Source organism: Cryptotermes secundus, unplaced genomic scaffold (genome assembly GCF_002891405.2).
Source record: "Cryptotermes secundus unplaced genomic scaffold, Csec_1.0 scaffold1088, whole genome shotgun sequence".
NCBI lineage: Eukaryota > Metazoa > Arthropoda > Insecta > Blattodea > Kalotermitidae > Cryptotermes > Cryptotermes secundus.
The window spans coordinates 271,892-295,939 of record NW_019724760.1 but is presented as its reverse complement, the minus strand read 5'-3'; the positions used below and the strand labels follow the sequence as shown (position 1 = coordinate 295,939).

Sequence of the window (24,048 nt, the reverse complement as noted above, 5' to 3'; positions counted from 1 at the left end):
GCAAAAGGACTGTATAGCCATAGGTAGATAGATCTAGAGTATCAACGCTCTGTAGCAGGTCTATTTGTGTCCGACTAAGGGGTCGGGGTTCGAGTCCCAGTTGGACAACACGTCGTCAAGACAGGCTCTGGGGTCCAACCAGCCTCCTATCCAATGTGTACGGGGAGCTCTTTCCACGGGAACAATGCGGCCGGAGCGTGAAGCTGACCACTCACCTCTTCTAGTGCCGAAGTCAAGAATGTGGATCTATACATCCAGTCTCCTATACGCCTTCATGACGTAGTGCTTAATTAGTTATGCACAGGGACAACCTTAACACTCTAATTGGGGGTATGTATGTATGTATGTATGAAGGGGTAGGCCTACTCAGCCCTTGCACTTAGACCTTAGTGGTCCATTGTGCTTCCCCTTTTTAATTATTCCCTCAGCAACCCCACGCTTCGGATGAAGCGCAGGATTTTGGACGTGGGGGCGTCGAAATAGTCACTTGGTTCCATAAAGTACTAATTGGTGGTAAGTGGTAGCGTAGTTGTGAGCGCCATGCTACAAGCCGGAAGGTCGCAGGATCGAATCCTGATTAATTCATTGAATTTTTCAACTGACCTAATCCTTTCAGCCGCGCTATGGCCCTGGATCTACTCGGCCTCTAACAGTAATGAGTACCAGGAACCTTCCCGGGGCGTAAAGGTCGGCCGGTGCGTAAGGCTGACAACCTCACTTCCATCTGTGAGCCGATTATCTAGAATACTGTGGGAGTCTCGACGTCTCACAACCTTATGGGCCCCCTGTTACAGGGACAACTTTATCTATTTTTTTAACTCCTCTGAGTGTTCTGTAAAATTGAGATAATACTCACCTCGAGATTCGTGGCTAATTGTATACGAAACTAATAATCCAATATATGAAATGGTATTACTTCTAAATCCGGCCCATGCTGTTTCCTTCCCTTCTGAAAATTCAGTAATTCTGGTCCTCTCTCTCTCTCTCTTTTTCATTGCTAGTGGGGTGGGCCTAAGTCCCTTGCACTGCGGCCACTTCTGGCCTATTGTACCAGCCCCAGATGATAGGTGAGGGTGATTGTGGAGCAATGGGTGGAATGAAAAGTGCCAGGAGGAACCGAAGAGAAAACCGGAGAAAACCTGCTCCAGCGCCACTTTGTCCACCACAAATCCCACTTGACTAGACCCGGGATCGAAACCGGGCCGCCGCGGTGGGAAGCCAGCGACTAACCGCTTGAGCTATGGCGCGGCCTATTCCTCTCTTAGTGTATACCACTAATCCTCCAGCATGTTCCCGGACACATTGGCACATTTTCTTTTCCCATTTTTCTATTTCCTTATTTATGGTGTTAACGACTGTCAAATTCGAATTGTTACCTACGAAATTTCGAGAATTTTTTTTCAGCTATGGCATTGGAAATTATTTTGTTCATGCCCGTTATAGTTGGCAACCTTGCAGTCACTTCTACTTCCTTCCCCTGTGAGGCCGGTAGTGTGTGCATACCTGTGGAGGAGACTGCGTGTTTCTCTGGGTAAATCCTGGTTGTGCAGCAGTTAAAGTAGTGATATAACAAAACTGTTTGATATTGTGTTCTCTTGCGACTGAGTTCTTCGTGTTATGTTATTTAGTTAACGACCATCTGTGCCTGGATAATGTAAGTATTGAATTCGGAGAAAACCTTGACAAGCAATTAGATATAGTTTATTTGTATCCGTCAACACAACAGTTTGGTCAAAATTAATAACAAATTTATTTATATTGATGTTAATCACATGTTTTATGCTGAATTTTTGTGAAGTATGGATCCATATTTTTATTTGATCGTACGATCATAAGATTATTGCTTAGTAGTAATGTTTTGGTTTGTTTACTCTTCGTCGTTAAGCCGCATTGGTATAAAATTAAATTGAAGTTATTTTAAAGTTAATTTAAAATCAAAGGAGATTTAGGTTAAATAATTTTAGTACTATATCCTAGTGTGTTGCCGGTCACGGTAGACGAGCGGTCTAAGGCGTTCACTGTCTTCGCTCGCTCGGAAGCCAAGATCGTGGGTTCGAATCCCAGTCAGGGCATGGATGTTTTTGTGCGTTTTTCTGTGTTTGTGTACAGGTAGAGGCCTTGGGACGAGCTGATCACCCGCCCAAGGAGTCCTACCGAATGTCTAAGATCTAGAAAAACCGAAGTGAACGGGGAAGTTCATGGAGGTAGGCCTAGGCTCACTGGGGCTGTAGTACCAANGGGGGGAATCCTAGTGTTTTAAATTTTCAAGTTACAAATTTACGAATAAACAGTTCAGGTTGGATGTGAATGTCTATTCGACCCTTCTAAGGGTGCAGTGGCTATTCTTCTTTGGTGTAGTGCGTATGATATAGTTGGGGGCCATGTCGTGATGCTATGGATCTCTTGCACTGTACGTTCTTACGCACTACCTCTTCATACCATATCGGATTGTAGGCTGAGATATGTGCCGCCGTGTTGTTCTGTAACAATATGACTATACTGTCACATTTAGGGGTGACTTATAAGATTAGTTCTGGATTGGATAATTGAATTTATTGCACCTCATTCATTCACACATTTCGGGACCACAGGCAGTACAAGGGTATAGCTATTCTACACACTTCCTAGTTCACCGTTACACACACATACTAAGATTCTCAGCCTTCACTTGTCGTATCCTGGCAACGGATTTATCGCAATGTGTCACTTTAGCGCACACATGAAGTCTTCTTGGAACAGTCTAATTTCTTTCTTACCACTTCTTCTCAATCATCTTCAACTGCCAACTCCAGAACTTCCGACTACTCTTCTGTGCTCCTTCTCGTCTCCTGACTATATCATCTTATAACTCCTCGGCATGTACCCCACGGAAAACACCGTCTTCTCTTGTCAAAATGCGTGTTTACTGGTCCATTACCTAGCAACTGACGTCCTATTGTCGCTTGCGCCTTTGTTGCGCGAATGTGTTTACCGACCCGTTGCCTAGCAATGGGTATACACGTCACAATATGTTACTTGTTTGGCTACCTGCCCCCCAACTGTATCACAACTCCAGTACAAGAAGAATCAAGAGGGGGATAGCCGGTGTACCGTTATAACGGTCAAATAGGCATTCGTAACCATCTGGAACTGTTTAGTCATAAATACGTAACTTGACAATTTAATACGATCCTATACTCTCTAGGGTGTCGTATTAAAACTCCTTTAATTTTAAATTTAATTTTCAACGAGGTCCGATTTAATTTATTTTAATTTTATACCAATACGGCTTAAAGCGGAAGAGGAAACAAACCAGAAGTTCACTACTAAGCATTAATCGCGCAACCACATGGTCAGGGATGAAGAAAATATGGATCCATGTTGAACAAACATTCGGCAAACCTGATGATGATCCAATGGCTGTCAAAACATGTTGTTAACATTAATGTAAATAAGTTTTGTTGTTAGTTTTACCAGAATTGTTGTGTTGACGGATAAAGAGATACTGTTTTAAATGACATACAAAAGATTTACCACGTAGAGAGTCCGCGCCTCGGATGCTGTTACGCAACAGCGCCGTAAACACGTCCCTGTGGCAACGAATCCAGACCCAACAATGGACGATCTGTTGGTGTATTTTGCGCGGTTCGTCCCGAGAAGTTATCGGCAGTACGAAGCTTGCGGCTTAGTTCATAAGGGGAAGCCAGATACAGGAAATGCAGGAGGCTTCAGCTCGGCGGTGGTGAAATTTACGGCCGTTCAAGTGACCAAGTTTCCGTTGTAGCATAAAACAAGTCAGACAGACATGATTTGCTCTGCAAATTCTGCACGGACAGAGGGTTTGTTTATAATGAAAAAGGAAGAATTTTCAATAGAGTGCTATATATGTGCGAAATACACATGTCACGGAAGACCAACCATATTCATAAGACATAAACCCATCTTCTCTTGAGAGAGGATGTTACATAAGGACTACTACCGCAAGAGTTCAGTTAAAAAAATCTGGTTTTGGGGTCTCAATGGGCTTGGTAACAAGATAACTGATTTGCGGTAAGTCGCCAGTCGTAAAATAACTTTGACTTTGACCTTAGTTCATGTGTAGGATATTCGCCAGACGGCACACACATACTAAGATTCTCAGCTTAAAATCCGTAGGCAGATGAGAGTGTTAAAATCCCTTACTAGGAAACGATTAGGGAACATAGAAAATTTAATATGTGATGCAGTTACAGTGGTCTTAACAGTGAAGCTGTTACAGTTACGATTTACTTGTAGTTACGAGTTGTGTTTGTAGTGGTCAGTAAATCTAATTAACAATCCAATCTCCGTCTATAGTCACTCATATTCGTGAGAATACTCGTACTATTCCAAATTGTTGAACAGATCAGTTCAGTTATGCATTTTTTGGAAGATGGGTAAATCATATGCGCTGTAGCACTGTTGTTACAATATCACACGTATCGTGCGGCAAGAACCCCCGCAGGCATTCATGTTGCCCTGGGACAAGAAATTGCATCACCTCCGCATATAAAACCCGACCAAGTTTCTTAAACTACGTCACGATCAGTAACGAGATATGTCCAGACATGCTGACAAAAAAGTATCACTCGTGTCTCTTTTGAAGCAGAATAGAAATTTTAGAAAAGTTGGAGTGTTTTTAGAGTGAAGTGTATTAAATTTTATATTTTAATCTTACGAAAGAATTACGCCGTATATTGTACAGCAGGAAGGATAGAATTGATAGACCGAGAATTCTTGGACAGGCAACCCTTAGCTAGCGCATTGCGCCACGGGAACTTTGACCGTGCTACTCGCGACGCGGACAAAGGGACCGCTGAATCGCTGGAAGAACACCGATCCTCGATCGAAGCCCGGAAGTTGTTGCACAGGCATTTTGGTCGGAACACCTCAAGGGAGAAGTCTCCAGCGTCTATCGAGAGAGAAGGACAGCCGTAGCTATGTCCAACCATGTGTTGCATATGTGGAAGTGAGAGTACTTTTATAATTGTGCACTGTATTTTGTATTCCTTGGGCATCTTAAATATACTTTCCAAGCTGTGGACCGGCTCACAACCAACGCGTGAACTAAACAAATGTGTGTGTGGTATCCTCCCCTTCCACATATGTGTGAAGGACTGACTGGAGTGCAAGGACAGACTGCAGCTTGGAGGTGAGGGCGAGACACAGAGAGTCGCATTCGAGTTGTCACAAGGGCTAGACGAGCAGGACTGCGGCCTCACCCCTTGTAGGGAATATTTAAAGTGTCCGCATAATTCTACTTCGTCCCCCTTTCATTTCAATCCCACCCTCGTACATTGAATCGCTCACCGCTCGGCGAACCTGAGTATCCCTGAAATACTGGGATACAACACTGGTGTCTGGTGTGGGGTTGTTGTGGTGTGTGTGCGAGTGCGTGAACAGCAGACTGGCGACAATACCAACACATCGACGTCGCGTGTGTGTATGAAGTATTGGAAAACGGAATTGTAGCTGTGCTAAGATAAGAGTGCGAAAAGCTCAAGGAATCCCGATAGGGAAACCGCCAGCGGGAAGTGTGGATCGTCAAGCCAGGATTGTATGTCCCACGGATCCAGTAGCGACAGTTCGGGATTTACGGTCGATCCAGGCCGGAGTGGCAACGGGCGTGCCGTAGTGTGGGCTTGTCCATAGCGCTGCGGTTGGTCTACACGGCAGGCGTACAGAGAACTTCAGAAATGGTGCGTGCTTGCTCAATCCATGCCTAACCTGTATCCAAATTTAGATACTGAGGATGTAAACGCTGAGAGCAGTACTGTCATTATGACAGAATATGTCGCAATCAGTGAAACTTTAAAGCTTATAACACCTTTCAAGGGTGAAAGAAGGGAAACTTTCGCTTTTATAGCGAATGTAGACACAGCATTTGAAGTTACTGACCCTGGGAACTCAACCACTTTGTATAAGTTTCTTTTAACGAGAATCAGCGGAGAGACAAGAACCGCAATTTCTCATAGAAATTTGGAAAATTTGGGAGAATTAAGGGAGTTTCTAAAGAAAACGTATACCGAGAAAAGAACGCTAGATTACCATGCTACTCAATTGTTCAGTACCAAGCAAACTAATGGGGAGAGTGTCTCTGACTGGATCCAGCGCATTCAGAAACTGGGATCCAAATTTAGAGAAGCTGCTTTGCAAGATTGTGAGCAACTAAGGGGGAGAGCGTGTCTGACTGGATCCAGCGCATTCAGAAACTGGGATCCAAATTTAGAGAAGCTGCTTTACAAGACTGCGAGCAAGAGGAGAGAGCCGGAATCTTAACTCTCTCAAACAGGTTAAGAAATATTTGCTTTGTGCAGGGTCTGTATTCAGACAGAATACAAACAATTGTAAGGAGTCGAAATCACGACAAATTCGATGAAATAGCAGAGACAGCCTTGGAAGAGGAAGGTGCCATAATTTCAAAGACAAAGGGGTACAAAGGTTCAGACATGAGTTTGGATAATCCGAAATGCAGTAATTGTGGCAGGAACAATGACATAACGAGCTGGTGCTTTCTCAAGGGCAGGAAGGACATAAGGGTCGATCAGTTTTCTGCAAGGTATGAAAGTCGAGGGCCCAGCCGGGATATTATATGTTATAAATGTCTGGAAAAGGGGCACATAGCTCGGGAATGTACAAAGCATAGGAAAAGGGCAGGTAGACCGGAAATTAATAAAGGGAAATCAGGAAGTAACAGTTCGGGAAACGAATCACGACCATCGATGAAATGGCAGCCAACCGTCGGTCCAGTCTACTCAGTAGACTGCATAGGGAGGAATGATTGAGAATTCCTCAAGCTAAGAGTGAACATTAGCAAGACAGGTGAGTTGTTGTTGCTCATAGACTCTTGAGCCGACATTATTGTCCTCAAGGGAGAGAATTTGATGGGTTCGACAGCATATGACCCAGAAAGAAAAGTAAGGGTGAAAAGTGTAAGCGGATCCCTGAGAGAAACCCATGGAGCGATAGAGGCTGAGATTAACCTCGAGAAGAGTTCGATTACGCAGGAGTTTCAGTTAGCATACAAGCAGATAGATATTCCTTGTGACGGGATATTAGGAAGGGATTTCTTTCGAAATGCAAAAGAACAAATATGTTATGGCACTCAATGTGTTAAGCTAAATTGGGAGATGATCAAGATGGCGAATGCTAACCAAACAGAAAAGACGCGAGAGACCAGGAACATGATCCTACCACGGAGATTGGAATGCGTTGTCAAGCTACCGGTGAAGCAAGGGTCGCCATTAGTGGGGATCCTAGACAAATGCGAAATTCAAGAAGGAATTTTTATGGCAGGGTCATTAACCAAAGTGATAGACGGTTATGTGATAAGTAGCATTTTAAATATGAACGACGAGGAGGCAGAAATTTAGGAGCCGTTAGTAGAACTAAACGAAGTCGAAGCAGTACAGAATCCCACAGGAGCAACTGAAGAAAAGCAAAAGGATAGGGAAAAGAGAATATTAGAATAGCTGAGATTACATCATCTGAATGATGAAGAAAACAGATTACTGATAGGGACGTATCAAGATTATCAAGACGTGTTCTATTTGTCGGGTGACACTTTAAGTAACACGCAGGCAACGCGACATTCCATACGTGTCAAGCCAGGACCGAACCAATAAACACGAGACCCTATAGACTTCCTGAAACCCAGAAAGTGGAAGTAGAGAAGCAGATAGAGAAATCATTGAAGGAAGGAGTCATTGAAGAAAGTAACTCGTCATGGAACAGTCCAATTTTGGTGGTAGCTAAAAAGGCAGATGCTAGTGGCCAGTAGAAATTTCGGCTTGTAGCAGATTACCGAAAGCTAAACGAGAAGAGGGTAGGGGCTGCTTATCCTCTGCCGGATATCACTGAGGTTCTAGACCAACTAGGATAGGCTAAATACTTTTCCTGTCTAGATTTAGCCATTGACTATAACCAGATAGAAATTGACCAAAGTGATACAGACAAGACGGCGTTCAGAACGAAGCAGGGGCACTGGACGTAACGGAAAATGCCTTTTGGCCTCCGGACAGCATCTGGTACCTTCATGAGATTCATGAACACCATCTTAAGTGGCCTCACAGGCACAAGATGCTTTGTCTTCCTGGAAGACATAATATATGCCAATAGCTTAGCAGAGCACGACGCAAAATTGCGTACCGTGTTTGGGAGGCTGAAACTCCAGCCGGACAAATGCGAATTTTTAAGAAAGGAGGCCAGTTACCTCGGTCATGTAATCTCAGAGGACGGGGTTCGACCCGACCCCAAGAAGACAGAAGAATTGAAAGGTTTCCTAGGGCTAGTAGCTACTACAGGAGGTTTGTCCCTCAGTTTAGCAGAATAGCAGCTTCACTGCACAAACTCTTGAAGAAGGACGCTAAGTACGAGTGGGAGGAAGAACAGGAAAATGCATTTCAAAGCTTAAAGCAGAAGCTAAAGTCACAACCAATCTTGAGTACCCTGATTTCTCCAGGGAATTTATCTTGACCACTGATGCGTGAAACAAAGGTGCAGGAGTGATTCTGTCTCAGGGAGAGATAGGTAAAGACAGACCAATTGCATATGCAAGTCGTAGCTTCAATAAAGCCGAGAAGAACTACGGTAGGTTGGAGAAGGAATTGGCAGCCATTTTCTGGGGAATTAAGTACTTCAGGCCATATTTGTATGGTAGGAAGTTTCAAGGTTGTGAGTGATCACAAATCCCTAACCTGGATCATGAGCGTGAAAGGCCCGGGTTCGAGATTGCTTAGGTGGCGACAGCAACTCGAGGAATATGACTGTGAAGTAGTATATAAACCTGGATCACAAAATTCAAACACAGACGCTTTGTCTAGAATAGGTGCTCTTAATAGGGTGATGAGTGACTCGGAGGAAATAGATGAGGAGATGAAGGGCAAAATATTGCATGAAAACCACGATTCAATTCTCGGGTCATCGAGGTATGAATAAGACATACCAGGCGATTAGACAGCAATATTCTTGGCCAAATATGAAGGAAGAAATAGAGGAGTATGTGAGAAAGTGTACTAAGTGTCAGTTGAATAAAGCACTCGGGGCGAAAAAGAAAGTTCCTATGGAAATAACCACAACAGCCAGTCATCCCTTAGAGAAGTGTACCTTGGATATCGTAGGGTGGTTGGTAGGGAGTGAATCAGGAAATAAATACATACTAACGTTCCAAGATGAACTGAGTAAATTCATAGTAGCGACACCGCTTCCGCAGCAAGATGCAGAAACTGTCGCTAGGGCGTTCGTGTTGAATGTTGTTTTGAAATTTGGGGCGCCTGACAAAATTCTGACTGACCAAGGTTCAAACTTTCTGAGTAATTTGTTCAAGAACGTTTGCAAGTTACTAAGGATCAGAAAGATGCAGACCACAGCATTTCACCCAGAGTCCAATGGCAGTTTAGAGAGAAGTCATGAGTACCTCCGCCATTACGTAAACGAAGATCAGCGTAACTGGGATGAATTTGTGCCGTATGCAGTTTACGTGTTCAACACAACTACACATGCCGCTACCGAACTCACACCATTCGAACTGGCGTATGGGCTGAAGTCAGCAGTGCCATCCGCACTAAGAGATAGTCCCAGCATCCAGTACAATTACGAGGACTACCTCACGGAGTTAAAGGGGAGACTACAAACTGCGCACGAAGTGGCAAGACAGAAACTAATCTTACCCAAGGAACTGTATGACAAGGGGACAGAACCATTTAAATTAGAGGTAGGTCAGCAGGTGTTGCTGTATGAAGAAGCAGTCAGCAGAGGTAGATCGAAGAAACTTAGTACTCAGTACATAGGACCCTATAAAGTGTTATCCGTAAACGGGGTAAATACTACTATGAAGAAGGGGCGCTGTACACAGCGTGTGCACGTCAACAGATTGAAACCTTTCTTTAACCTAATGGCGTGTGTACAAGGAACTATTAGTAGGATAGCTCAGTATAATCTGAGAGAAAAGTAGGTAAGTTAGAGTTGATTCGGGAAGCGGATCAAATAGGAAGTAGCGTGTAGGACCCAATTCTGTTGTTACATGCAACTAAAGGGAAAGGAGATACATTGTTCTTCTTTGTTCTCAATTTCAGATGGGGATGCAACCCGCGGCAGCTGTGAAAATCTTGCTGTCTGTATCAGTATTTCTGACTGCTACAGCACAAAAAGTGTTAGGGTACTCCATGGAGAGGTATGATGAGTCACCCGGTGTTTACTATGAGAGTAAGGGCATAGCGAACCTGTACAATGTGGAATGAAAAACCACTGTATATGTAAATCTAGACAAAATTCATAATGAAGTTCTTGCTCTGCGACTGTACCTGCACCACATAGATATTCTGTGCCACACGCAATTCGTTAGGAATTGGGCAGGTTGCATTAATTACAATAATGATGCTAGGGAAAAGTTACATCAGTTGACAGAAACGCAGGAGTTGTTGAAACAAATAACGGGGAATCAAGCAGTCACTGACAAGGGAAAGCCGAACAGGGGAGGAGTGCTGCATTCTATGGGGGAGTTAGGTCAGATATTGTTTGGGACGATGGATTAGGCTGACGCGAGATATTATAATGAGCAGATAAAGTTGTTCGAGCAAAACCCAGAAGATACAACCGCGTTAATGAAGCAGCAACTGTATGTGGTAAAGTCCACCCTAGGGGCAAGTAATAACACCCTAACAGATATAGAATATAATGAACGATTACTTCAGGAGGGAGTACATAACATCACTGATTATGTGGGTGCTCTGAAATCAGGAACACCGGATATAACTGACACCTTCAGTGCAAAGGTCAAAATACAAGGTCACATTTTTAGGGTCAGTAACGCCATGCAAATGTTGCAACGCAAACTAGATTTACTAATTGACAGCGTAGGAAATGCACAAAGGGGGGTATTGCAACCTCAGATTATCTCGCCATACTCGCTGTTGGAAGCATTAATGCAAAGTGCATCTGCATTTCCAAGAGATGTACTGTTCCCTTTCTCAGAGCAAGGACTCAGCTTATTTAGCATTAAGAGTGTAATTTACAAGTATATGTAAGTAATGGAGTCTTAGCGTACGTGATCCACGTACCCTTGGTGAACATATGTCAATTTGATATATATAAACTCATTCCTATTCCAAAGCCCCTGGATCAAACAAAGTTTTTGTACTTAGATACTAGAAACTCTTTTTTATGGATTGATAAAGTAAGAGAATATTATTTCATGACAGACAAATATTGGTTAGATGCATGTAAAGAGCTAAATATAAGAGTATACGTGTGTAAGCAGGCTCAACCTCTCCTATCTTCACAAGTACATGAGAACTGTCTAGTTAAGCTGTTGCAGTCTAGAGAAAGTATTATTGCGAGAAGCGCATAGAACTTTCTGATTCAGTATGGACACAACTGGAAAATGATGAATGGATTTATTTCATCCAAACAAGTGAGAGCATTGCAATTCTCTGTAATGACAGGACCCCAGCCGAGGTGGCACTCACTGGGATGGGTAAACTAAGAATGAATACTGATTGTAGAGGTTACAGTAAATCTGCTCTGCTCCAAACACATTCTGTTGTCACTGTAAACAGTTCGATGCAAGCAAAGAACTTGATGTCCGGAGTGAATCTCGAGTATGAGTGTTGGGAGGAATTAGGCATGAAGCTCAATCTTAGTTCCATACATTTGAATACAAATTCTAAACACATTGTATCACATTTGGATTATTTAAATATTGTAAGGTTTAAGATTGCTGAAGTCGAGCGCATCATTGTGGAAGGAGAATGGAAAAGGTTACACACAACTTCCCATGACTCTTATTCTGCATTGGTGTATGTTTGCTTCTTTTTAATTTGAATGTACGCAATATACAAACTGTATTACTGTTTGAAAGGAAAGGTAAATTGCATAAAGGCCATAACAGACGCAAATAGATCAGGTAACAGTGAACATTAAAATCCATACAAGCAATGAGGGCTTAGCTGTGGCACAAGAAGACGTGCCATTACTCGAAACAAATGCACCCAATAGGGAACCGGAGTTACGCAGTTCCCGCCGACTCCGCACTTCCAAGTTTTGTTTCTGAGGCCAGTTAAATTGTAAATTGGTCTCCCCTGAGGAGGGGAGGTGTTGCATACGTGGAAGTGTGAGTACTTGTATAATTGTGTACTGTATTTTGTATTCACTGGGCATCTAAAATATTCTTTCCAAGCTGTGGACCGGCTAGCAACGAATTCGTAGACTAAACCAATGTATGTGCGGTCTTCTCCCCTTCCACACGTGTGAAGGACAGAACCCAGTTTGACTGGGGCACAAGGGCAGACTGCAGCTTGGAGGTGAAGGCGAGACACAGAGAGTCGGATTCCAGTTGTCACAAGGGTTAGACGAGCAGGACTGCGGCCTCACCCCTTGTAGGGAATATTTAAAGTGTCCGCATAATTCTACTTCATCCCCTTTCATTACTCCTACAATATAGCACTGTTGCTTGTTGTTGTCTGTTCACATAATCCCACCCCCGTACATTGAATCCCTCACCGCTCGGCGAACCTGAGTATCCATGAAATACTGGGATACAACACACGACTGTAGAACTTTATGGCTTACACATTGGCGAATGAGTTGGAAACTGAATGGTGTCCAGTGTTGCTATTTGAGAGTGGAGAAGGGTTGCTCGCTTCATTAGTTGAATGTAATAGACAGGAGCAGCTTCGGTTAATGAGAGAAGTCGAATTGAGTTCATTATTAGTCCGTAGTGGCATGGTGAACCAAGTAATGACGGAGAATAAGGGTCAATATTAGGTCATTGAGGCCAATTGAGAATGTGGCAATTTAGCATCAGCGTGGAGCGCAGGCAAATTGTACATGTCATTATATGTAGTGTAAATGTACCGTGTCCTCGCCACAGAAACTTGTTCCCCATCCCCGCGCATTCCGGAGAGAGAAAAAGAAACAAACTCCATGGCCTGTAGTCCGCAAGAGAATTATACTGACCCAGCGATCGCCGCTTATCGGCGAAGTTGTGCCAACTTTTGCGGATGGAATGTCACGTGGTTAGCGCAACGGATCCCCACGGTCGGAGAAGCTGTTTCCTTGAAATAGTTCCTCAGATATCCTCACCAAGTTGAGTGAACCCCGTTCCAGACACACTACTTCTCATAAATCTGACAGCGCCGGGAATGGCCCCTAGGACTTCTGGATATGTAGCCAGTCGAAATATCTCAACATGAATTAACACGGTCGTTAGTAGACTTGGTGGTGGCCTGCAGAGAGAGAGAGAGCCGTGCTGGGTTAGTAGCGGCAGATTGGGAGTTAGGATCCAAGCTGCTGTACTGCGAGTGGTAACCATACTGGGATTACGCTAGCTACGTTAGAAGCGTGTCATAATAATTCTAAAATACCTTTATTTACATATTTCCATTAATATCAATTAAAAGGCCCGATATGAAAAATATATACAATTATTAGTATTATTTTTTTTCCAGATTTAATTTCCGTTTAACAGAACGTTCTAAACGAAAAGGACTTAAACTACTCCGTCAAAGCATCCTGCATATAGCCAATATATACAGCATATCCTACAGAAGTGAGTATACAGTCTTCTGTATCTACATCCCAAAATTCATTTTGTCCGAAAGAAATCATAGCCATACCTCAGCAAAGTGTGTTTTACAATTATATATTGTATATTCTTGTTTTAGTATTTATATGGATATTATATTATGTTAATTAATAATAGAAGATTTTAAAATTGAAGTCTGTGAAAATCTTCCACAAGTTCTTTGCTAAGAGTGTACAAAAGCAACATAGCCCTGTTAGCTGTTAACTGGAGTGAACTCACTTAGTCGTCTTCAACGTAAAGTAGAGGAATGTGTTTGATATGAGAGAGAGAGAGAGAGCGAAATCTTTCCGGAATGCAGGAAATTATTTATATAAATGAAATTTAAGTAACTGAATTAAATACCATTTGCTCGACGTCTCACTCCCGCCCCCAGCCCTCTGTCACTTTCACCAGTGGAATGAGTCCGACCAGTTGGGAGTACTGGGGTACCCAAACCTACCCGGAAGTTATTTGATATGTTCGCGTCACGTGTTACACTGACTCTCGATGTGTTCTGAATTGGACATTGGAATTATTGATCACTTACGAATAAGTCCAGCGGCACTCGTAATCACATCCGCTCTGATGAATAACATGTCTCTTTCCCAGGGCGTAAAAAGGCAGGGGCGTGAAACTCACCACTCATCTCCATATTGTGCCGAGACCAAGAATGGCGGCGATGTATCTTCACCCCCCTCTCTCGTCTACTTATCGTGATGCTTAATTAAATAAACACAGGGACGACTTTACTCTTTTAACCTTGTAGTACATCATAACTTTAATTACGTCTTAGAATAGCTGCTTAATTACCTCGTCTGAGCTTTTAAGATCTCAGTGCAAGTTTTCCTTTACGGGAGGCCTGAGAAATTTGCCTGAGGAAGACGGGCAACCAAAACCGACTGCGCCGTGGCAGCACGCAATAAAATGTGTTGTAAACAAGATATAAATCCGCATTACACACGCAGATTGCGTAATTAATTCAAAGTGTGCAATTTGGCATTGGCAACTGAGTAACATTTCCCGTTTACTTATTACAATATGGTATAACGATTACTCGATTTATTTTCTCAACTGTGGGTGATACATTTTCTTGCTGTCTCCTGACGTGCTGATGTCTAATCCTATATGTGTCCAGCACAGAAAACACAAGAAGAATGACCAGTGAAGAAGAGCGCCTCGCGAGATTGCGAAGGACGTTGCATTCCTTAGCAACTCGAGTCCCCAAAATAATTCTGACACGAGTTGACCGGACATTTCCTGCTTTAAAGGGTAAAACTGTAAGTGTTTTTATTCAATTACGAATTTATGTCATTATGATTCTCCATGTCATAGGTGTCTACATGTAAATTATTTTACCAGGTAACCCCACTGAATCGTTTTGTTTTAAATGCAGTGCGTTATGTGTGTGACGGATCTGTTCGCACCTCATTTCCATATAAACTTAACTAATCTTAATGCTAGAACCCATAATTTCAAAACGCCTATTAAGAGCAGCCATTCATTTCAATTTAGGGCACATACCCACAATATGTTCCTGTAATGTCTGGTCTGTTATGACTCCCACGTCTTCGAAACTCTTCCAAAAGGTAATTTTACAAGAGGTGTTACCACATACATACTGCATGCATTTCTTTTTCCACAATTCCAAATTCCATGCGCAGTCTCCGCAGTCAGTGTGACGAAATTACTATAACACGAAGAGAGAACTGAAGCAGCACGTGAGGTTTGCGGCTCCCATGCCTGTGAATGTGAGGATTATTGGCTCCGAAATTTTCCAATCGAGTCGTACGCAACAGCTTCAGGTGTTATGTCGGTTACTGTCTCCAAGTCACTTGGCTGAGCGCAATTGTTGTGCACGATGCAACAGATGTAGCTTACAGATATGTGTATAACTATTGTGAACATTTTTGTCTTACATTAATTCTTAGCCAGTTAGGATCAAACTGCATCAAGGTATTAAGTGCAGATAACCACAAATGTATTAATCGGAGTAGATATATCACTATTCTAATAACAGTTTACCAGGCTCCATGACGTCACATCTCACAAGACATAATAAATGTCGTGAGGGCGTCAAACCTTGCAGGGCAATAGTCATCTATCTTCCATCAAATTCTATGAAACAGCTTGAAATAGCCTGCGTGGTTTTTAAACCACACGTAGATTGGCCTTTAATATTAATTTAAATTAATTACACTTACACATAGCAATATTGGTAGGCTTGGCAACTACACTAATCAGAATGCAAGTGGCATGCATCGTATTTATCGAAAATCGGAGAATTGGATGAATGATCAATAAAATAAATTTTGATTAAAGTAAAACAAAACTAGAGAATTTCAGAAAATAACATTCAATTTACCCATGTGCGTATACAAGGATTAATTAAACATTCAGTTAAATATAATAAATTATTACATGATACCTGCATATAAATCCAACCTACAGATTGTATGGTAAATTTTTTTTAACCTGGGATACCAATATTTCTGCAACTGGAAAAGAATATTGTTCGGAGGCAATTCCATATATACTAAACCGTGATCGTTTCAATGAACTTTCCCATCAAGTTATCTTACATAAGGGAAATGGTGACTTCACTCAGTCTCTTCTCATGGGTGTCTGGGCCAGTTCAGACGACGGGTTAATGCGTCTATTGTGGCGAGCTTCGGATGCAACACTCAGACAAATGCTGCAAAAGATCTCACAATCTGTTTCTACTGTGGGCCCTAACAGTGTCTCTTTTTCTTTCAGAGTAAAAAAAAAGTAAAGCTATCCCTGTACCAGGCCATGGAGGCCCATAGGGTTGTGAGACGTTGAGGGTCCCACATTATCTAGACAATCGGCCGCGTTTTACTCTCCAGGAACATTATTTCGTAGCGTAGTTGGTTGAAGCGCTATGCTATAAGCCAGAAGGTCGCGGGTTCAAGTCCCGATAAGGTCATTGGATTTTTTTTCAATTGGCCTAATCCTTCCAGCCGCACTATGGCCCTGGGTTCGACTCAGCCTCTAACAGAAATGGGTACCAGGAACTAACAGTGTCTCCTTTTCTTTCAGTGTATTAAATTAAATGCAACCGGTATTGAAGCAGCACATATCAGTAAGGATATTATTGCCGATGAACATCTTGGTAAAGGGAGTGCAGAACTGTCAGATGTGCACAATGAGGAGAGTAGTGATTCGTGCGAGATTTGCAAGAGAACATTCTCTCGGAGGAATAATCTGTCGGGACTTAGAAGTGTAACTTGCAGAGAAGCAGTAACTCGCTGTGAGAAGTGTGTCACACAGTTCACTGGGAAGCGCAGTGCAGTGCAACGGTTCGGAGATCGTGAACAGACTTTTACATGCAGTGTTTGCAAGAGAACATTCGCTCATCCTTCTAACCTAAAGGTGCACCTGAGAACACACAGTGGAGAACGGCCCTTTTCTTGCGAAGTGTGTAAGAAAAGTTTCGCTCTTCGGTGTAACCTAAAGGTGAACCTGAGAACATACAGTGGAGAACGGCCCTTTTCTTGTGAAGTGTGTAAGAAAAGTTTCGCTCTTCGGTGTAACCTAAAGGGACATCTCATGGTACACAGTGGAGAAAGACTGTTACACTCAGGGGGGAGGGGGTGAGAAATTATAATTGCTTTAGTCGGTCGTTACTCATTTCCTAACATCGGCGCTACACTCGGCTGCCGTCGGCTGTCTTAGCTAAGGTAGCTCAGGATCGGGCGAGGACAGGATGGTTACTGGCGGGTGACTCAAAACTCCCTGCGAACATTTCTACTCTGTACACTGTCTATTTACAATAATAATTACATGAAGAAAAGGGTTTGCTTTTGATCTGTCTATCAGGACTCTTATCCTAAACTAATTCTACCGACCTTGGTTGTGGAGGGGAGGTGCCTCGAANAGTCTCTTGAATTTCCCTCATTTATAGTTTTAATTCGCTGATTCAGCGTGGACGACAAGGGGGTAGATAGCTCCTCCCTTGTGTTCTAATTTCCTAAAGTTAGGTTTTCATTGGGTCTTATCGGGATGTGGGCAGACCCCTTGCGTCTGATCGCTGCGTAAGCAATCTCTTCCGATTCTCCAGTGCCCGAGTGAGGCAAACTTCTGGCGCTGTGAGGACACAGCCTTGCTGGGCAAGCAGATTCCTAACCTACTTGCCATTACTGATGTTTACAAGTTGCGGCAATAACTGTGCAACACTGTTCGCTAGGCGCGAACATTTTTGGGCCGTGGCTTCTTCTACTATCTCGAATTTTGGGGCATAACAAAGACCATTTCCGTGCAAAATATGCAACAGAATGTTCTCAAAGCGCTCATCCTTAACCGGACATCTCAGACTTCACAGTAGAGAACGGCCTTTTTCGTGCAAATTGTGTGAGAAGAGGTTTACTCAACTCTCTACCCTAAACAGGCATCTCAGAGTACACACTCGAGAACGACATTTTTCGTGCGAAATTTGTAAGAAAAGCTTCACACAACGCTCTAACCTAAAGAGACATCTGCGAGTACACATTGGAGATCGACCTTTTTCTTGCAAAATATGTAAGAACACGTTCAATCAGCGCTCTAGCCTGAAGAGGCATTTCAGAGTACATAGTGGAGAAGGACATTTTTCGTGAGAAATGTGTAAGGACAGTTTCACTCAACGCTATAACCTAAAGAGACATTTAGCAGTACACACTGGAAATCGACATTTTCCTTGCAAAATACAGGATGTTTCATGACTTTAGGGCATAACTGCAGGAGATGATTTCCTGTGTCTTTCTGATCAAAAAAGTTCATAATAAACATGCGTCCGATTTTGGACGGTTACGGAGTTATGACCGTTTTAAACTCAGAATAGAAGGTAACGATTACTGACAATAAACGGAACAAAGTAATAAACCAGCATAATACATGATACATTTAAAGTATGACTGAAAAGTTAACTTCGTGAAATTACCTTTAATTTGAATTGATTGGTGCTTAAAACTGATTTTCGAAAATGTCACCGCCGGCCGCAACACAGGCTGCCGCTCGGTTGTGAACGGCACCCGACATNNNCCCCCAACCCCCCGCCTTAGGTAGCTCTCAAGTGTCGAGATGACGAGAACGCTCTGTCTGTATTTGTCTAAAAACAGCGACCCGCCAGCTGACAGACGAGGTTCACACGAGGGCGTGTACGGGAATGAAAAAACGGTCATAAGTCCGTAACCATCCAAAATAGGACACATGTTTATATTAACTTTTTTGATCACAAGGACCTAGGAAATCACCTCCTGCAGTTATGCCCTAAAGTCGTGAAACACTCTGTATGTAAGATCGTGTTCAGTCAGCGCTCTAACCTAAAGAGGCATTTCAGAGTACACAGTGGAGGAGATTTTTCGTAAGAAACATATGTAAGGAAAAGTTTGCTGGTCGCTCTACCGTACAGAGGCGTCCCAAAATACAGAATGAAAACGGCCTTTGTTGTGCAAATCTCATAAGGAAAAGTTCACTCGCCACCTTGAAATAAACGCGTCTCAAATTACACAGTGGAGAATGATATTTTGGGTGGGTAAGAAAAGGTTGAATGCATACATCTCAGGTCGAACAACGCAGAACAAGCTTTTTCGTTTAAATATAGGAAGCTGTTCACAAATATAAACGCTCGCCACAGAGTTCACTATGAAAAATAAACTTTTCGTGAAATGTACGCATAAAAACGCCCGCTCAGTGCGACAGTCGCAGCCTGCAGAGAGAGAGCCTGGAATGTGAAGTTCCATGAATATGTATTTATATTAACTGAACTGTGGTGATTAAAGTATTCTATTATGCTTCGGCGAATTCTCTGATTGCAGAATCCGGGTTCTCATCTCTTTGGCATATATATAGCCAGTCTCGCAACGTCTGTATCTTCACAACGTATTCACCGAGGCTTGTAATATTATTGCTGTTTTCACTTTGAAGTTCTGATTCTATTGGACGAACATTCATATATAAATGTTCTATGTCCGTTGTCATAATTTGGATTCAGGACTTAATTTCAAATGGTTACGATCTTCAGTTCATTTCATTGAATTTTTACTGCCGTTTTTGTTCCTTATACATATAAATTCCTGCATGTATCCTACAAGTAACTTAGCGCTTTATGTATAGGAATTCAGTATTCATTATGCACACTACTGGTTTGGTAAATTTGTCTTTTAATGTCAGATTTGAGGTTTTCACGGCGGTGACTATGAAGAGAGCAGTCTTCTGGGATGTGGTGCCGTGTAGATATTATTTTAACTGACGTTTCAGAGGAAGGTATCGCCTCCATCTTCAGGGTAGAAGAAGAAAAAAGAAAATCCGCAAGCGAAGAACCGGTGTGAGCAGGTGCAAATAGATTAATCTTTCTTCTACCCTGAAGATGGAGGCGATAATTTCCTCCGAAACATCGATTAACACAATATCTATACGGCGCCACATCCCAGAAGACTGCTCTCTTATATTCTAATGTCTGGAAAAAAGTAAGGGGCTTCGGATTTTTCTGCATTACGAGATTTTTTATATTTACTGTCAAAAAATTGTTGTTTGAATGTTTACTTATTTGTATGCCGCACAGAATTTCAATTTGTCCCATATGATTGGGAGTGTTATGCAGATGTAACGAGTTTATATTGTGACATGTTGCGCAAACGAGAACCCCCCCCACCAGCAGCAGTGACGCGGCGGGTGAGTCAGCGCTCCCCTCCCCCCCTCCGCACGGTAACGTAACGGTGACGCAACAGGATTCCCCCCCCACCAGCAGCAGTGACGCGGCGGGTGAGTCAGCGCTCCCCTCCCCCCCTCCGCACGGTAACGTAACGGTGACGCAACAGGATTGTTACCGTAGTAACAACGGTTACTACCGCTAGCGTTGCTAGCAACACAGCGACAGGCAACAAGGCCGTTTTCTGTATTGTCCGATCGAGGCTACATGGGGAGCAGCGAAGGCTATTCACAGTCAGTTGTACTGAGTTATAAAGTAACAGTCGCCGAGTCAAGACGTAAAGTCAGCCAGTCAGTTGTATTGTGGCAGTTGGAGTGTACTAATTGTGATACTGCAGATAGCAGTAATCGTAAATCTGTAATTTGGGTGATTGTGAGAGCGAATGTGAAATAAAATTCGCTACATCGAATACATCGAGAATTTTTTGTCGCGATATACGCCCGATACGCGACAATATTAATTCCTTTCGTGTTTGCAGTCGTACTCTACTTTACATCATAGCTGCTATTCTATTTCAAAAAAGTAAATATCTTACTGACTACACGAGATTTTCTCTGTTTAGGCCTATGTGAGGCCCTTTAATAGAAATAAAGGAAAATGTCATTTCGTCTATTTCCAAAAGTAAGATTCTTTTGAACAGCCTTTCTTTAATTAATTTCAGCTGCAGTATGTCCAGCACCTTATTTAAATATCTCGACAAATAATGTTAGTGCACTTGGACTTTATTCATCCCTTACGATACTGAACTGAAATATCCTTCACAACAACCAACTGCGCCCTAAAGCACAGTAAATCACTGTAGGTCGTGGTACAAGGGCCGAGAAGGCCCACTCCTTACATTCATTCAACAGCGCCCAAGAAACTACCCGATCAGTTTCATACATCCTTTCCAGCTGCACTTACTCTTTTCTTTGCGTTTCTAAGCCGTGGTGTACAGGCACTCATTTCTTTGAAGATCGAAACGCTACGAACACGATGTCCATCGCCGACTCAAACTGAAGTTCTCAAAACAAAATGTGACACAGTTCAGATATTTGAGAACGACGATAACAAATCAAAACCTGATTCAGGAGGAAGTTAAGAGCAGCTTAAACTGGAGTAATGCTTGTCACCATTCAGTCCAGAACTTTTTCTTCTCATCTGTTGTCTAAAATCAGAATATACAAAACTATAATTTTGCCTGTAATTCTATATGGGTGTGGAACTGGGTTTCTGACATTAAGGGAGGAACATAGACTGAGGGTGTTGGAGAACATGGTGCTGAGGAGAATATTTGGACAGAAGGGAAATGAAGTTATAGGAGGTTGGAGAAAACTGCATAATGAGGAACTCATATCTTGTACTTGTCTCCAAGTGTAATTAGAATAGTAAAGTCAAGGAGAATGAGGTGGGCAGGGCATGTAGCACGAATGGGGGAGAATGGGAATGCATATAGGATATTGGTGGGAAAGCCAGAAAGAAAGGGACCACTACGAAGGCCAAGAAGTAGGCAGGTGGAAAATACCTTTTAAAGGCTAAAGGCGACATATGGAGTCACAAAAATAAAGTCAAGAGGACGAATGACTCCATATGTCGTCGCGCAGTCCACGCGTGCTGCCGGCTTTTTAAAATCTTATTTTAAGTTATAAATTCTTTTTCTACTTACATGATTTTTGGACACCAGCTTTATAAGTTGTCTGTCTTCCCACCTGCGTCATCTAACGGAATGTTGCCTTCATGTGGAATTCTTGGAAACATCCGGAAATGCAGAGTCCGACGTCGTACTTCACGCAATTTGTTCGAACGGTTCTTCGTTTCCCACGCGAAAAGCACACACGACACCTCAACTGCAAAGTAGAGGAAGTCGGCCAGTGATGTGGTTTGGCCTTCTCTAATCGAGATATCTCCAATGAAACGGCAGGGGTTCGACCCCTGGTCCGTTGAGGGCTAGGTGGACCCCTTCCAGCATGTTCCGCACAAGAGCGAGACGAAATTCTCTGTGTGACAACAGGATGTAACTGTTCAGATCCAGTAGATGGAAAAATAGTTTATTTGTCCATTTCCAGATTCGACTACAGATGCTATAACTGTTTGCCACAGTTTGCCCACAGCTCCACCTGAATAATTATTCACACTCCTCTTTCCATGCTGGTGTGGTGGTCCCCAGGTTGCCGACAAAGATGATGGTTCTTCGTCGAAATCAATTTCTGATTCACTTTCCTCAACGCCACTCTCAGAATTGTCGGTACAACAATCTGATTCGGAGTCATTTATGCGCTGAAATATGTCCGAATCTACCAAACGAGACAGCGCAATGTTTGGTTCACAACTTCGCAGAATGCTAACTTTTGACACTGCTTGGCTGTGGTATTAGGATGCTAACCTTGAAAGTTCTTATAATCTACTTCCAGCAGAGTGAGAACAGAGAGCTTGTTGTGTAGCGACATGCGATAATAAACAATCAGGGTTGTTATATACGAATAGATACTCGACACACATCTCTGCATACCGAAAAACGTACGTGAAAATATACACTGACACACGCAGGCCTAAGCCCTGGCTAGCGCATCTGCTGTGTTGCCACTTCAGCAGCATTCATACTTGCAAGAACTGTATGAATTCTTGTAGACATACAACAAATTGGGGAATATTTTAGTTGGAATCAGTATAAAAATTTTTACACATTTTATAAAGTCTGTAAATTACAATATCTGATTCTATATTCTTTCTAGAAAAAAAGCAGCGTTTATTTGGTTCGTTTATCACAAAAATTGTAGAAATCACAGCAATTTTATTAAATGATTACAATTTTTATTGCTTTATAATCGCGGGTATTTAAATTAAATCAGTCCCGTAGCCATTACCGGAATTTAAAGGGCCGTCACTTAAAGGTTAAAATGGATCTTAGAGAGATAGGATGGGATAGTATGAACTGGATTGATCTGGTTCATGATACGGATCAGTGGAGGGCTCTTGTGAACACAGTAATGAAGCTTCGACTTCCATAAAATTCTGGGAAATCCTTGAGTAGCTGCAGAATTGGCGGCTCCTCAAGAAGGGCTCAGCTCCATGAGTGAATAGGCTCTGGGTGGAGGAGTATGGTCAAGATAACGCCCCTGCCACTTTACTCTCACGAAAACAGGTTCTGTGACCCGGGAAGAGGACTGCACGGCAAGCAGTGTGCCTGGAACTCCGAAACATTGGCCATCTAGCCCGCAGCCCGTCGCTATACCCGACTGAGCTATTCTGGCCTACCATAATGTGCTACCGAGTATAATTAATGTGTTCGTTTAACATAAATAGCTGCATGCTTGAGGTAATAGACATCAGTACTGCTACTGAATTATGTCCCGCATGGACACCCGTTAGAAATAAGCGATTCTATCCGCCGAAGGTTCCGATACTTAGACCAGTAATAAGTATTATTACGTATTATTAGCTTCAGGGTAAACTACCGAGCAGTTACAGCTGCAAATTAATTAATTAATTAATTAATTAATTAATGTGTGCTAGATGCAGTCCTACTACAAGAAGGTACTGGAACGGTACTATCACAGTGGCCGCTAGATCTATGGTACGAAATGTCTTCACCCGCTCAAACACTGGAATCGTGGGTTCGAATTTTACTCGAAGCATTGAAGTCAGTCTGCTTTTAATTTTGTGTTCTCCTGTGCATATGGTGGGCTGATCCCCCTGCAAGGAGTCCTACCAATTGGCTGTAAGTTTCATATTTTTAGAATGATTTCTGAGTCGGAAGAGACCAGAGAGACGAATCCGTAAAGGCAGAAGAAGAAAACAAAATCTA

The 24,048-nt window shown here is 42.7% G+C and overlaps 1 protein-coding gene across 3 annotated transcripts in view; it reads left to right on the top strand.

Annotated features, from left to right (window-relative positions):
* Positions 1-1,503: 1,503 nt before the first annotated feature.
* LOC111863031 overlaps positions 1,504-24,048 on the top strand; it is a 72,549-nt gene continuing 50,004 nt past the window's right edge. The window contains exons 1-2 of one of the 3 annotated variants that reach the window (XM_023848966.2): positions 1,504-1,654; positions 14,694-14,835. In XM_023848966.2, coding sequence (XP_023704734.1) covers positions 14,713-14,835 — 123 coding nt within the window. In that variant the 5' untranslated portion in view covers positions 1,504-1,654; positions 14,694-14,712. Of the gene's footprint in view, positions 1,655-10,078; positions 10,169-14,693; positions 14,836-24,048 lie in introns of those variants that run through there. The other 2 variants (XR_004512863.1, XR_004512862.1) reach the window with 2 other exon arrangements.